Source organism: Herpailurus yagouaroundi, unplaced genomic scaffold, assembly GCF_014898765.1.
Source record: "Herpailurus yagouaroundi ecotype Mexico unplaced genomic scaffold, PumYag 184, whole genome shotgun sequence".
Classification (NCBI taxonomy): domain Eukaryota; kingdom Metazoa; phylum Chordata; class Mammalia; order Carnivora; family Felidae; genus Herpailurus; species Herpailurus yagouaroundi.
The window spans coordinates 27,995,499-28,011,329 of NW_024412415.1; the positions used below are offsets into that span (position 1 = coordinate 27,995,499).

Consider the following 15,831-nt stretch of genomic DNA (forward strand, 5'->3'; position numbering starts at 1 on the left):
AATGTGGATGGAAATGGAGAGTGTTAGGCTAAGTGAAATAAGTCGTACAGAGAAAGACAGATACCATATGTTTTCATTCTTAGGTGGATCCTGAGAAACTTAACAGAAGATCATGGGGGAGGGGAAGGAAAAAAAAAAGTTAGAGAGGGAGGGAGCCAAACCATAAGAGACTCTTAAAAACTGAGAATAAACTGAGGGTTGATGGGGGTGGGAGGGTGCGGAAAGTGGGTGATGAGAATTGAGGAGGACACCTGTTGGGATGAGCACTGGGTGTTGTATGGAAACCAACTTGACAGTAAATTTCATATTAAAAAAAAAATCAGAACCCAGTGATTGATGTCTTACCTAGGGCACCCAGTGCTCATCCCAACAAGTGTCCTTCTTAATGCTCATCACCCATTTAACCCACCCCCCACCTGCCTCCCCTACAGCAATCCTGTTTGTCTCTGTATTTAAGAGTCTCTTATGATTTGCCTCCCTCTCGGTTTTTATCTTATTTTTCCTTCCCTTCTCTGGTGTTCATAGAGCCTTTTGGCCTGCTTTTGCCAATTTTTCCAAAGTTGAGAATAGTATTTTCCTACTTGGCTTCTGTGATTTTTTTTTTCCCAGTAACCTGCTCAAGACCCTTGATTTATACTTCCTTCTCTCTGTGTCAAAACTGCCAACACTCAGGAGGTGCTTAATAAAATACGGATGGCCTGTTTACTGATGTGTCCCTCACTGCCACCAAATTCATCAACAATGAACTTTGCCTGCTGTCTCTAAGTAGTGGGCCCAGAGTTGGTCTTGCTCATTTTTTTTTTTTTTTACTAGAGCTGTCGATTGTACTTCAGCTTTACCCTCCTCCCTCAATGCCAAGAAGAGAAAGAAGAAATATTCTTATCCTGTGCAGAATGTTAGAATTACTGTCAACCTGTTACTTAAAGGGGGGATATGCATACAGAAAAGTGTGCACATCATAAGTGTGTGGCTTAATGAATTATCACCAACTGAGTATAGCCCTTAGCACCGAGATCAAGTATCAAAGATGACCAGCACCTTGGAACCCCCACCCTCCCCCTGCCTTTCACCACCCGTCCCAAAGCTTGTCCTCTGTCTTCACTTCCTCCCTAGGAAGAAAATCCCTCCCTTTGAACTACATGTGCTCCATACTTATATCATGTTTATTTTAAGAAGCCATCTGTAATAAGATAACATTGCTGGAATGTTCTTGCATTCTTGACTATAATCACATTATGAGCAGAAAGATGATAACGAGCTACGTAAGACCCTTGGAAGTTTGAAGGTTTCTTTGCATGTCTGCCCCTGTTTTTCCATTTTTCCCTCCAGGATTTTCTTTTCACTTTAGCATACTACACTGCTCTTCTCATTGAGTAACCCCTGCTCAAAGGCCCCAGGCAGTATGCAGCATTGTTCAGAGGGGAAGCTGCCTGGGCCAGACTTTCATTTCCAACAAGCAGGACATCGTCACTTTGCCGGGAAGTACCCTATTCCCTGCCGGCATGTGCTGACCTAAGATGTCCAGTGTCCTGATATATTAATGCTGAGTCTTACCAAGTGAAGCTCCTAGGAAGAATCCTACAAATCTGACCTTTCCTGCCACTGGCTTCCAGTGACCAGCTTGGAATTCCCCATCTCCGTCATGTGGCCTCATCATCCAGATACTTTGCCCCATCTCTTGACAGCATGAGTCCAATTCTTCTCTCAAAAGCCATTTTTAACATTGGCATCCACATCACCAGAAACAATGCCCTGAGAGCCTGAGCTGAGCTCAGCAGTTTAGTCATCTGGCATTTTCACCGTGTCCTGTCTAGGAAATGGTCCTGCTTTCTGAGAGCTGATGTCATTTTCACATCACCCTTCTTGGGCACCCCCCCGCCCCTTCCTTAAGGAGTTCCTAGTTTTGAGGACTCAGCCACCTGGAGGTTTCCCCGAGGCTCCGGCAGTAGCTCTCCCCATTTGGATAAAATTGTCTTCCTTCCTGGAAGGGAAATGTTTTTTATTTCCAGTAATTGTGCTGCATAACCCAAAGTAAAGATACTGGCGACAGCACTCAACACTGTGGTTGGTGTGAGTGAGGAAGAGCCGGTAGAAAAAGTATCCTTGGGGCCTGCCTCGTGTCATCCCTGGATAGAAGCGTGGGTGGCTGTGGCCCAGGGGAGCTGAGGGTCCCCGGGCAGGGCAGGGTGGGCTGGTGACCGTGTGGCTCACCCAAGTGAGCTTTTATCCACTACAGATAGAGAGGATATTTTGATATCTGTTTCTCGTGGCCTCCCATGTCTTTCATACGGGCCTTTATAAATCCGTGTGGCTACGTGGTAAACTGCCATAGGGGGAATTTGACAGCCCTCTCTCCTTATCAGGCCCTACAGGAGCAGCTGACTTCAGTGGTCCAGGAAATCGGGCACCTCATCGATCCCATTGCCACAGCAGCTCGGGGGGAAGCAGCGCAGCTAGGACACAAGGTAATGGACCCTGCTGGGGGTGTGCGTGAGAGATGGGTGTGGGGCAGTCATTGATCACTGACCGTTCCGGGGTCTGTTTTCCGCAAGAATCCAGACGGAAACTAGAGTGAAGTCTTTCTGGTTATGGTCAGACTTGCCAGCCAACAAGACATGACAGTCTCATGTTGTGCTTGACCTCCCCTGGATAAGCCAGAGACTAAAGTTGATGTCCCTAGTCTGCTCTCTGCCACCATTTGTCCCTGGCTGGCTGGCCTCATTCTCATGTGTATAGGGGTACATTGTTCTCCCATGGCTTCTAATAGAGTGCCTGTTTTCACACATGGGGGAGCAAAGCAACCTTGCAAACTTCATCTTGAACAGCCAGGACTCGCTGGACAGCCACTCCAAAGGAGCCCTTCAACTGAGAGCTCATACCCACGTTGTCTAAAGGCTGAATGATATTTTGCCTGTTTGGGACTCATTTTGCAAATCTTTGAAGGGTAGGTGCCTTGTCCAGCAGCCTGCTGGACAGAGAGAGGGCCTCCTCAGCAGAGAGAGGACAAAAATTGGATTTGGAACCGCCTCCAGGGCTTCCGAGCGTTTATCAGTGTGACCGTCAGTATCGATGTGCCTATCAAGAGAACTCGGTAGCCAAAATCTTTTCAGCAGGTATTGATTTTAGAAAATCAATATTGTTGCTTTTTCACATCATGAAACAGGGGAAGGGCTACTTAGCTTCCTCCTGGTTCTAAGGGCAGGTTTTTGAGATTTAAAAATGACCAGGGTCCCTCTACGCTTTCAAATGTGGCAAATTTCATTTCTCAGCTGAGTTCCTTTATAATGAGAAGAGGGCTTGTCCACCTGTGTGAACCTCTGCACACAGGAGAGGAGCCTGGAGGAGCCGGGAGGGGAGGCTGGTCTGGAGGCCAGAGCTCTGCCAGCCGGGGGACTGGAGCCACTGCTTGAATGGTGCTGGCCACGGGGAACTGAGTTTGGCACAGAAACCAGACTTCACTTCAGCGGTGACTTTTGATTCCGGTCAGAACTTTGTAAGAAAATTTTTCTAGGGGTGCCTGGGTGGCTCAGTCAGTTAAGCATCCAACTTCAGCCTAGGTCATGATCTCACTGTTCCCCATTTTGAGCCCCGCATGGGGCTCTGTGGTGACAGCTCAGAGCCTGGAGCCTGCCTCGGATTCTGTGTCTCCCTCTCTCTCTGCCCATCCCCTTCTTATGCGCTTGCTCTCGCTCTCTCTCTCTCTCTCTCTCAAAAATAAACATGAAAAAAGTGTTTTAAAAAAGAAAAGAGAATCTATCTAGACTTGGAGGACAACAAATCTTGTCCCTGCAGGTATTGTTGTTAGTCTGGAAGATTAATTCCTGTGTCTGTGGGTGATATCAAAAGAAAGGTAACATACTGTGTCACTTGAGTGGCAAATTTACTCTCGGTCCTTGGGCTAACCCAGTCTCACTTGCCAAAAGACAGTTCTGGACAAAGGAAGCCTCGGCCCTCCTTCCACAAGAGTCTTGGACTGAGAGTTGATACCTACATGGTTCCAGTTCTTCGTTGAGACACCCTGGTGGAGTTCCCGGGTCAGCTTCACTTGGGAGTGATAAACGCAAGCTCTCAGAACCCACGCGTATTAGTTCCCTGGAGCTGCTATAACAAATTCCTAAGAACTGGGTGACTTACACCAACAGAAGTTGAATCTCTCGCAGAAGTCTAAATTCCAGGTCTCAGCAGGGCCAGACTCTTTCTGGAGGCTCTAGGGGAGAATCCATTCTTTACTCTTCTTGTTACTTTTTTTTTTTTATCTTTTATTTTTAAGTTTATTTATTTTGAGAGAGACTGAGACAGCACCAGTAGGGGAGGGACAGAGAGAGAGGGAGCGAGAACCCCAAGAAGGCTGTGCACCATCAGCACAGAGCTCGATGTAAGGCTCAAACTCAGGAAACCATGAGATCGTGCCCTGAGCCAAAACCAAGAGTCAGACGCTTAACTGACTGAGCCACCCAGGCGCCCCACTTCGTTGCTCTTCTGACTGCTGGTGACTCTTCGTGTTCTTTGACCATATCCTGCCAGCGTCTGCCTCTCTGGTCACATTGTCTCCTGCTCTTTTCTTTGTCTTCCCTTCTTCTGGCTCTTCTTAGAATATTTTTTAGTAGATTTAGGACCCACCCAGGCAAGCTAGGATGGCCTCATCTTCAGATCCTTAGATACATCTGCAGAGACCTTTTTTTCCCCCAGTAAGATCGCACTCACAGGTTCCAGGGATTTGGACATGGTCATATCTATTTTGGGCCACCGCTCAACCCACTCTGCCACCCTAGGCCTAAGCAATCCACGTCATGTAACAAACACTCAAAATTCGGTGTTATTTTAATTTCGGTGCTACCCCAGGTAAGGATATTTCCTCTGCCCTGTCTCCAGAACAGAAGGTGTTAGAGTCTTTGCTAAGCTCCCTAAATACAGGGAAAAGCACATCCTTTCAAAAACCTTTGTCCACAATACGTGAAGAATAAGGGCATGTGGCATTTATCAAGCGCCTACTCCATGGCAGGCATTGTGCTGTGTACTGTTATGTATGCTAATTTAATCCTTCTAACAATCCTTTGGAGGTTAGTGCTATTGTCATCCCCGTTTTATAGAGGAGGAAACAGAAGTTTGGTCATAGGAAGCAGATTGCCTAAGATTTCTCATTTAAGGAATTGACAGAATTCAGATCCAGCGGCTTCTGAAACTGGAGCCTTCTCTCCATCACCCAGCCATAGTGCCTGCGTGAGGGCACCAGCTCAGTTGTATTGAATTACTCTCCACACACAGCAGCCCTTGACATTTTACAGTTACAGTGATGAAGTGTACTTTTAAAATTAAAAAAACAGAGGCTCCTGAGTGGCTCAGTCAGTTAAGCATCTGATTCTTGATCTCGACTCGGGCCATGATCTCGTGGTTCGTGAGATCACGCCCCACATTGGGCTCTATGCTGACAGGGTGAAGCCTGCTTGGGATTCTCTCTCTCCCTCTTTTCCAAATAAATAAATATACTTAAATTAAAAAAAAAAGAATCAAATTAATGAAAATATTTATTAATGAAAATAAATAATAAATAAATAGAATCTAGAAAACATGTTAGATTCTAATGCACTAAACACCTTGATTCCTCTAGTACATACAGGACCCATCCTGAGTCCTGCCCCCTGATGACCCATTAGTGCACTGTGGTTCACCTTGGTGGTGACCCCAGTACCCTACTAGGGGATGAGGGTGAAATCCAATGCAAATGTGTAGGGCTGATACCTGGAGTTGTGCAAGCTGGGTCTTACACAAAGGTGTTCGGGCAAAGCAGAGAGTGGGGCCAAAATCTAGTCGAGTCATGTGCCTTGGAATCAATCATGTCTGACCCACAGATAGGGAGCCCCTTTAAAATTCATCCAAAGCACCACAAAGGCCAGCAGCAGCCCTGCGGAAGCACTTTGAAACCATCTGATTAAAGAGAACTGTAATCGAGAGTAAAAGAGCAAATGTACGTTTACTGCTGGCTGATGGTCCGTCTCACTGTGAGCTCTAATTACCTTTAATATTTCGGACTCCCACCTTGGCCCAGCCACCACCAACTGCATGAACCCCTGCCCCCTGCTTCATTTCTGACCCAGTGACTGCACAGCTCAGGAGTGGCCTTCTTTCCTCTGTCCTCCTCACACTCATTATTCCTCCACATAATGGGAAGAAGCATTAAGGGAAGTTGCTGGCTAGATGTCTGAGCTCACATACACTTGATGGAACTAATTTATCAGTTAGTAATTGGCATGCACAATGAGGAGTGGAACAGAAAAGTGTGGTCAGTGCCATTGTGTTTTTTCCGAGTGGAAATAGATGGTGGTATCTGAAGCAAGTACGGTGAAATGTTCAACTCTGGCATTCTGGATGCTAGGCAAGTGGGTATTACTGTATTATTCTGGAACTTTATTTTAAATGCCTTCCAGAGCAGCAAATACCAAACAAGAAACTTCTGGGGCGCCTGGGTGGCTCAGTTGTTAAAGCGTCTGACTCTTAATTTCGGCTTTGGTCATGATCTTCCAGGTTTGTGAGATCAAGCCCCATGTCTGTCTCCATGCTGACATCAGGGAGCCTGCTTGGGCTTCTCTCTCTCCCTTTCTCTCTGCCCCTCTTAAACTCACCTGTGTGTGTGCTCGCTTTCTCTCTCCCTCTCTCAAACTTAAAAAAAAAAAAAAACAATATGGGGCGCCTGGGTGGCTCAGTCCGTCGAGCGTCCGACTTCGGCTCAAGTCACGATCTCACGGTTGACGAGTTCAAGCCCCGCGTCGGGCTCTGTGCTGACAGCTCGGAGCCTGGAGCCTGCTTCGGATTCTGTGTCTCCCTCTCGCTCTGCCCCTTCCCCGCTCATGCTCTGTCTCTCTCTGTCTCAAAAATAAATAAACATAAAAAAACAAACAATAAACTTTTTTTTTTTTAATATCTATTCGTACCTTCTGCCCATTTTTTAATTGGATTATTCAGTTTGGGGGGTGTTGAGATTTTAAGTTCTTTTTTTTTTTTAACGTTTATTTATTTCTGAGAGAGAGACAGAGCATGAGTGGGGGAGGGGCAGAGAGAGGGAGACCCAGAATCAGAAGCAGGCTCCAGGCTCTGAGCCGTCAGCACAGAGCCCAATGCGGGGCTCGAACTCACAAACCGTGAGATCATGACCTGAGTTGAAGTCAGTCGCTCAACTGACTGAGCCACCCAGGTGCCCCAACAATAAACTTCTAAAATCCAATATTACAACCATAGCAGAGCTGAACTAAAAAAGAGAAGTAGCCAACAGTAGAGCAGAAGGTAGGAATCTGGACTGTGGTCTGGGACATGGGATTCCTTTCACAGCTCCTTGTCTTAGCTGCTTGAGGTCAAACAAGTTACCCCACCCACCTAAGCCTTGGTTTCTTCATTTGTATCTACCTGGTAGGATTGTTGTGGGGATTAGATGAAGCTTGGTGAGCTGTTAGTAGAAAACCTTGCATGTGGGATATTCCCAGTAATGCCTGTGAGGGGCGTCTGGTGGCCCAGTCAGTTGAGCGTCCGACTTTGGCTCAGGTCATGATCTCGTGTGTGTAGGTTTTAGCCCTGCATCGAACTCTGTGCTGACAGCTCGGAGCCTGGAGCCTACTTTGGATTCTGTGACTCCCTTTCTCTCTGCCCCTCCCTTGCCTCCCCACTCACTCCCTGTCTCTCAAAAAAATAAAACATTAAAGATTAATAAAAAATAAAATTAATTAATTAAAAAAGTAAGTAAAAATGAATAAATATGGCTCTGCGGCACCCAGTGGGTGGGTTCTCGTGAGCACAGAAGCAACATGACGTTACCTACCGGAGAGGCCTAAGCAGGAATGGTGGTTAGCCATCTGGCTAGGCTTTTTTCTTCTCCTGGACTGGACTAATCACAAACAGAACATCTAGGGCAATGTGAAATCATTTTTGCTTTTATTCCAAATCTATGGTTAGGCCAACAATGCTCCAGGTAGAGAGCAGTTGGATTGGCTTCCTCGAAAGCCTTTGCTCTCAGGCTTCTTTTCTCAGTGGTCCTTGGTCCCTTGCTCCGCTCCTGTCCCCCTTTCTTCTGAGTTCCTAAGATGCTCCTCTTTGGTTCTTTTGAAAGTTTGACAGTTTGTGAGATTTGTAAAATGCTCACGCCCAACTCAGGATCACGAAACAAATTCCTTAACACTTGGGCCTTGATGAGAGACGAAATGAAGAGCTCCCCAGAGGAAGTAAAATCCAAGCAAGAGTTCATTAACGAGCAAGTGCTTCTAAAAGTAAAATTGAGTGATGAATAAGGTCTGAGGGTCTAATGTGTAACATGACGACTGTAATTCATGATAGTGAATTATATTAAATAATAGAAAAAAACAAAAAGTAAGTCTCCGCCTGTGTAAAAAGCAAATTTCAGCACGTCTGTCTCTCCCTGTGCATCATCCCAGTCCCCTCCCCCCCCGTGCGACCCCTAAAGGAGACACATGTGATTGCATGATGTATCTGTGGCGTTTTTTTTTTTTTTTTTTGTCTTAAAAGGTGACACAGCTGGCAAGCTACTTCGAGCCCCTGATCTTGGCCGCAGTTGGTGTCGCCTCCAAGATTCTGGACCATCAGCAGCAGATGACTGTGCTGGACCAGACCAAGACGCTCGCAGAATCTGCCCTCCAGATGCTGTATGCAGCCAAAGAAGGTGGAGGAAACCCCAAGGTACAGTTCAGGATTCCAGGGACTCACCTAGGGCCACTGAGAAGCCATGACACATTCCTCCTTGTTGTGTTCCTCCAAGGAAAACTCCTCCAGTTCTCGGTTGATTGTATGTGATTTCCCACGCAAAGATGGGAAATAATCTTCGATTGGCCTTCCCAGGGACCTTTAAGAGGAAAACCGAGAGATCTACATAATGAAGCCTTATTGAGAAGTTGCATTTTCCATGACAGAAGGTGCAGGCAAGCGTCCTTGGGAAAGAAAAACATTGTGTGGTGTTTGCAGGAATAAAAACTAATACTGCCCGGCACCTGCTCAGTGGTGACACCCAGCTTGCGCAGAGCAAAGCTCTGTTGTTTTCCAGTGAATGTTATTTCCATTCCCGGTTCTCAAGTTCAAAGCAAAATGCAATGCAAGGTCACCCACGGCATGTTCTTCTGTTGCCTTGGGGACAGTCGTTTAATATGGAAATCTCCCTTACCAGTTTGCAGGTGGAATGTTTCCACAGCCAGAGGTATCACCCAGCTACTAAGCGACCAGAGATGGTGACAGCATGCCATCTTTCAGGGTTGATACTTGTGTCAGGGTGATTATTTTACTTGTGAAACCATCACGTACATTGTGAGAAGGTCGGAGGCTCCTCCTGCTCTTGGTACCTTCTAGCAACTGCCTCCACACAGTCCATCTGAACTTAACGGGTCCTCACTTAAGCAGACTAAGTTGTGGGATTACTGACTGGAGAGATTTGTATGGGATACTTGCCTATAGGCTATAGAAATCCATATTATGTATCTATTCTTTTTAGTGTGCTTTGTTGCATTTCTAAGATCTTTACATGGACAACATGGTACAGCAGGGAGGACTCTAGATTAAGAGGCAGAATCACAAATGGGTCCTCTCAGAGCTCACAGCTACTGAGCGCTGACTGTGTGTCACCCCTTACACTTCATATCCTCTTGATATTTGATCATCATCAAAATCCCATGGTGTGAGAAGGTTCCCACTGGACAGATGTGGAAACTGAGACTGGTTAGGTGAGTTGTCCCACATCACAGAAGAGGTGCACGTGGAGTCAGGACGGAGCCTGCACCCTGTGAAAGCACAGGCCGACTGCCCAAAGCAAAGGCTGGAGAGAGGTCGAGGAAAGTTGCAGGAGAGAGGCGACATGTGACAAGTTGGTCTCACAAAAAGAAATTACCTGGTACATAAGGGCGGTCAGGGGCGTGCCAGGAAGAAGGAACAGCACATGCAAAGGTGTACGTGGGGTTATAAAAGGATTGTGATACCTTTAGAAAATAGCATGCAGTCTGGTGTATATGGAATGTGCTGAAAGTGGGGCCATCAGGGTGGGAGGATAGACTGGGCCGTGTTGTGACTGGTCTCCTCACACTGTACAGAGGTTGGGCTTTGTTGTGAGTAGTGGGGTTGACAACCCCACCAGAGTTCAGAAACACCGCTCCCGTAGCACCATGCATACTATCTTAGACTTGGGTTTTCTGTGTGCACTTTTACTCGTCATGTATCTGGCAACTACTAAGAGCCTAATTCTTGGGATGCTAAAAATACTGAGAGCCAGCCATTGCCCTCAAGTTGTTCCCAGTGTTCTGGACAAAAAATAAGTCTCGTTGCTGAAATGGCGAGATTGAACCACAAGAACAAGAACACCCTTTTGATTGATGGATGAATGATAGTTGCCTCTGAGTTGGACCAGCCCCTTTTGCACCTGCCCCAAACTGGAGAAGCCAGGATTTGCCTTCCAGACCCAGTTCTTTGTTGTCTTTTCTCCAGGGCTGAGTGCCACATGTCTCCCCCCTGACCTGAGAGGCTTTTATTCTCAGCAGAGTAATTGGAATTAGGAATTTTCTGGGGGCTATTTTAACGTTGTTTTTTTTTTTTTTATTTTGAGAGAGAGGCAGAGAGAGAGGGGGAGAAAGAATCCCAAGCAGGCTCCACCAGGTGGCTATCAGCACAGAGCCCGGTATGGGGCTCAATCTCATGAACTCAGAGATCATGACCCGAGCCAGAACCAAGAGTTGGACGCTTCACCAGCTGAGCCACCCAGGTGCTGCATGTTTTCTGGGTTTTTAAGATATTAGCCCATCTGCTTGGACTACAAGTTCAGAGCTCCATGTGGAATTCTGTTCTATACCAAGAAACTCACGGTTGGGATTGTATGTAGTGAGAACTGTAAGCTTTATAATGACATCACCTGCTTGAAAATGGTGGCTGGACATGAGAGTGGAACAGTTTTCAGCGAATGGCCTGAAGCATTGGCCACAAGCTGAGACATGGTTGGCGGGAGCAAAGTGGCTACATGTGTGTCTCCACTGACTGGCATCCTTCGGCCCATGCTCTGTCTATAGACCCTGACAGGCTTGTCACAGAGCATGCCTAAGATACTACAAGTTGGCTTTTAGGTCCTTTCCTAAGAAGCCTGATGCGTGGACTTAATCACTTTGGGCGCTATTCTTTGGGCAAATATTCCCTAGGTGTTACTTGCTAAGTCTTCAGTGATGCATGTGTGTGTTAGATGTTGTGGGTCGTTGCTTGCCGAGGAAATACGGTTAAATGATGATCAGTGGCTTTGATGCGGTGACAAAGAGGATAAGCTTTGGGTCCAACATAATTGAATTCATTTCTTTGCTTCCTCATCTAGACAGTGGGGTTGATAATGAATACCTCTCAGGGAGAGTTGTAGAGATTGACTGAGATAATGTGCCTGACGCAGTAGGTATTCCAAGAAAAAGAAAAGTGACCTCCCCAGACCCTGCTGTTAATGAGTCATATGATTACAAGGAATTTGCTGGGTAGCCTCCCCCTTGCCCCGCGGAGTCCCCTCCCGCAGTCATTCTCTACCCCCAAGTTCTCCCTTCTGTACTCACCCCTACCCCACCCAGTTCCCTCCTACATCCTCCTTGAAGGGCCCCTCCTGCGTCTTCTGCCTGAGACCCTCCAGCGTATCCACAGCCCTGCGCACTGTGGGGCATTTCTAATTATTAGTGGGTTTTTTCCCTTCTGCTAACATTGACATCTGTCTCCCAACCCCCTGTAGCCTTCTCCCATTTTCCAAATTCCTGTGATGTCTGTGCCCGCTTTACTGGGCTTTGTAGTTTAAGCACTGTCATACAGAAATCAGACTCCCTTGGAAGTAGACTTCAGACGTGTTTCCAAAAAAGAACCGAGTCTGATGTTTCTCCCGTGTTGTGCTGTGAGGAACAGTAACAAGGAGCCCCTCCGGAATCTAAAATAATGAAGGGTCTTTGTTGAGCCTTCTGACTCCACTTCCCAGATTGCTGTTGGACTTAAGTATGGCCTCGTTGAGCGCCTACTGTGTCTTTGCATTCCTGACACTGGTGTGCACAGGTGGCCTGCGGGGTGATAGGGACATGGCCGTGTGGCAGGGATGAGGTTTGTCGTTGGAGGCACAGGAAGCAGCCCTGGGAGAGGCTTGGGGTACCTGGAGGAGGCTTCACAGACTCTCAGCTGACCGTTTAAGGGTCTGGGACTTAACGCATGCAGAGTGAAGGGGAGCGGGCCTGGCGAGCTTCTCATACAAGCAGATGAGAAGGTGATCGTTTCTCAGGCAGCCAAGAGCAATGGCGTGTTTTTGTGGGTTTGGATGCCCCAGCGTGGAGAAAGCGTTGTTTACGTTTTCGGAGTGCAGAGAGCAGTTCTGTGATTTACTGCTGCCGCCCCCAAAACTTGCTTCTCGTACCTTCCTCAGCCCATATGGGAAGGCACACGCTTGGCGGGCAATGCTCACTTCTCCCTGGAAACACGCACTCGACTTTAATGTGGGGGTGCAGAATCACTGACACTTTTGTGCCACCAGTGATCGTCTCATTTGAAGTGAGATTTAGAGAAATACACACCGTCCAATTTTGCCTTCTTTTATCAATGAGAACGTCTTTGTATAGGGGCTCTCTCTAGAGGGTAACATGCAAGAAATGTCACCTTTCAGACTTCTGTCATCAAAATAAAGCAATCTGCACATGTCGTGTTTTACCTTCTCTGTACCAGGAAATCAGCGATCAGCCTAAATTACCAGTTGCCTCCATCACATCCCTAATAGAGTTTTGCATCCTGACACGTTTGCCTCAAGACAACCACCTGTGATCTGACCGTTGAGACCTCTTCTTGACTCTTGAGACTTTTCAATTCTGCAGACTTAGCCAGCTCCTGTGGCTCACACAGCCACCTCTTAGAATTCTCGTCTTTCAGTTAGTCAAGAGAGTTAGATTTAGGGGCGCCTGGGAGGCTTAGTTGGTTGAGCATCCTACTTCGTCTCAGGTCATGATTTCAGGGTTCGTGATTTTGAGACCCGCGTCAGGTTCACTGCCATAAGCATGAAGCCTGCTTCCTATCCTCTGTCCCTTCTCTCTCTGCCCCTCCCCACTGACATGCATGCATTCTCCCTCCCTCCCTCTCTCTCTCTTTCTCAAAAATAAATAAAAATATTAAAACAAGAAAAAAAGTTACCATCTACCTTCTCTTACTGGCCCATTTACCTTCTCATCCACCAAAGTGAAAATGTCATTTCTTGGACCTTTGGAAGGGTCGTCTCCCCCTGAGGTATGTCAGGGCAGCCATGGCCACTGCCTGGGTGACCTCAATGCCTGGAGCAGTGCGATTCTAGAAATATCTCGCTGGCATCAGTTCCGATTTCCCAGTTTAAGAGCATTGTCCTCAATTCAGGCACCCGACCTAAGTTCCAGGGTTCCCGGGCCATCCTCACTGTGACCTGATGGTTACAAATTCAAGGGATTCTCAGTATCCTTCAGGTTCAATAATTTGCTAGAATGACTCAGAGAACTCAGGAGATTTCTCTACTTACTGTTACAGTTTTGTTATAAAGGAATACAAACCAGCAAAAAGAAGAGACCCAGAGGTGAGGTCTGGGGGGTGCCCGAACATGTCCCAAGGAGGTGTCACCCTCCCAGCTTATTGACATGCATCACCAACCAGAGAGGCCTCACTCCAGCTTCGCTCGATTTCAGTATGTAGGCTTGATTGATTGGTTTTAGTCATATGACCCGTGATTCAGTCTCCAGCCCCCTCATGTCCGCAGAGGTCAGGCTGGCATTATGTTGCTCAAAGCCACAGCCCTCTAATCACATGGTTGGTCTTTCCAGCACGACCAGCCCCCCATCCTGAAATTGCCCACTGGCCGCCATGAGTCACCTCCTTAGCATAAACTAATGTGTAGTCCAGGGGGCCCACCGGGAATAACAGGCAGTCCTTGATCTTGGAAAGGCTAAGTCTCCCTCCCAAGAACCTAGAGCACAGATCAGCCAGATATTTTTTTTTTTTTTAACGTCTGTTTATTTTTGAGACAGAGCATGAACGGGGGAGGGTCAGAGAGAGGGAGACACAGAATCTGAAACAGGCTCTGGGCTCTGAGCTGTCAGCACAGAGCCCGACGCAGGGCTCGAACTCATGGACCCCGAGATCATGACCTGAGCTGAAGTCGGCCGCTTAACCGACTGAGCCACCCAGGCGCCCCGATCAGCCAGATATTTTACTGCTTCACACTGGGTGAGGTTCCAGGGTCGGGCTCAGCAGGTGGCAAAAGCTACCAGGTGTTGGAAGGTATACGCAAGCTCGGCCCTGGGGAGCTCCAGGGAGCAGATTGGGGAACTGTGACTGGCAACACATTCATGGGCAAGAGTGGAGCCCACGATGGCAGATAGAGCTGAGAGACTAGAGGCCGGGCTGTTGCTGAAATGCAGAAGAAGGCACTGAATGATGGGGACCCAGCCAACTCGGGGAACAGTAGCAAGTCCTGAGGCCCCTTGCCTTTGCCACATGATACTTGTGAGGCTTTACCTTAATTTAAAAGCACCCTGTTTGGGGGGAAAGGCGGAAACTTCCCTTTGTAGATGGCAAATTCCCTACATTAGTGGTTTTTTTCCTAGTAGCGCTGATAAATTTGACCTGATCTGACCATCTGCTCATTTTCCTCGTGACCAGTGGTATCGTTTCAGCAGATGGCCCGCTGGTGGGTGGCATTTGTCATCCACCAGATCCGGAAGCTTTAGTACTTAAGCTCCCATTTTCAGACTGTGACTGTCAGAGGGGGTCCCTGGCAGGGACATGGTCCAACCCTCCCCTTCCAGTGGGCTGTGAGGATGAACGGGACCTGAATCACAGTGGTGAGCACAGTGCCTGGCACAGAGGAGTCCCTAGGGAATGTTAGCAGCTGCCGGCTGTTCCTGCTGTCACGTGCTTTGACATTTACTGTTATTCCTGGTCCCCTGCCTGTCACCTAGAACGAAGCAGTGACTGTCAAATGCAAAAATACCTGACCCGAGATCTAAGAACACGGGTTATGAAACTAGTTGGAAAGTCACATCGGGTCCACAGGCTGGCTCCTACATTGTATAAAGTACACACCAGCCCTTGGCATCTTGCTCGCATCCCCAGGAACATCGTTGGGTATTCTTGGCCCAGTCAGAAGAGCTGGAGCAGGTCACTGCAGCCCGAGGGAGCCCAGTTGATGGTTCAAGGTAGGAAGGAAGGGCCGGGTCCCGTTCTGACTCCCCACAAAGCCCTGTCTCCACCGTCAGCTCTGCCATCCGTGCCTGTTCAGCGGCATGAAAACAGATGGTTCCATTAATTTCTAAACAAGCCTCTCCAGAGGGGAAATTGGCACCAACAACCTGTGAAGGTTATCCTTTTAAAAAAATTATGCGTGAAAGTAAAAAATTAATGTGTCACCCTTTACATCAGCCCCACCTGGTGACTTGATCGGGCCCTTCATTTCCTCTGAATACCGTGCTTCTAGAAGGAAGCAGAGCCCACTGTTGGCAAGGAGCACACGGTCTAGTTGGAGAAGGGGCAGGAGCTGTGCATCAGGCACCGTGTCAGACCCTTCACACACAGTGTTTGGGCTCATCTTCGCAGTCCACGTTCCCTCCTGCCTCTGGACCTTGGTACAGGCTGTGTCCCCTGCCTGGAAGCCTCTCCCTTTTCTCCCATCCTCACCCCGTCAACTCTGCTAGACTCTGGATTGTTCATCCAAGTCTCTGCTTCAACATGAACACCACCTATGAGAAGTCTTGTCTGGCCCCAGGGTTGCATTAGGAGCGCTCCTTAGGGGCTGTAGCAGTTCACTGCTGCTCCAAACAAGCCATCCTAAAACTTAGTGACTTCAGA

The 15,831-nt window shown here is 47.8% G+C and overlaps 1 protein-coding gene across 5 annotated transcripts in view; it reads left to right on the forward strand.

Moving 5' to 3' along the window:
* The window catches only part of TLN2 (talin 2), a 439,937-nt gene that overhangs the window by 357,360 nt on the left and 66,746 nt on the right, over nt 1–15,831 (forward strand). For all 5 annotated transcript variants that reach the window (XM_040492868.1, XM_040492871.1, XM_040492869.1 and 2 more), the window contains 2 exons: nt 2,364–2,465; nt 8,509–8,679. In XM_040492868.1, the coding sequence (XP_040348802.1) occupies nt 2,364–2,465; nt 8,509–8,679 (273 nt within the window). The remainder of the gene's footprint in view (nt 1–2,363; nt 2,466–8,508; nt 8,680–15,831) is intronic.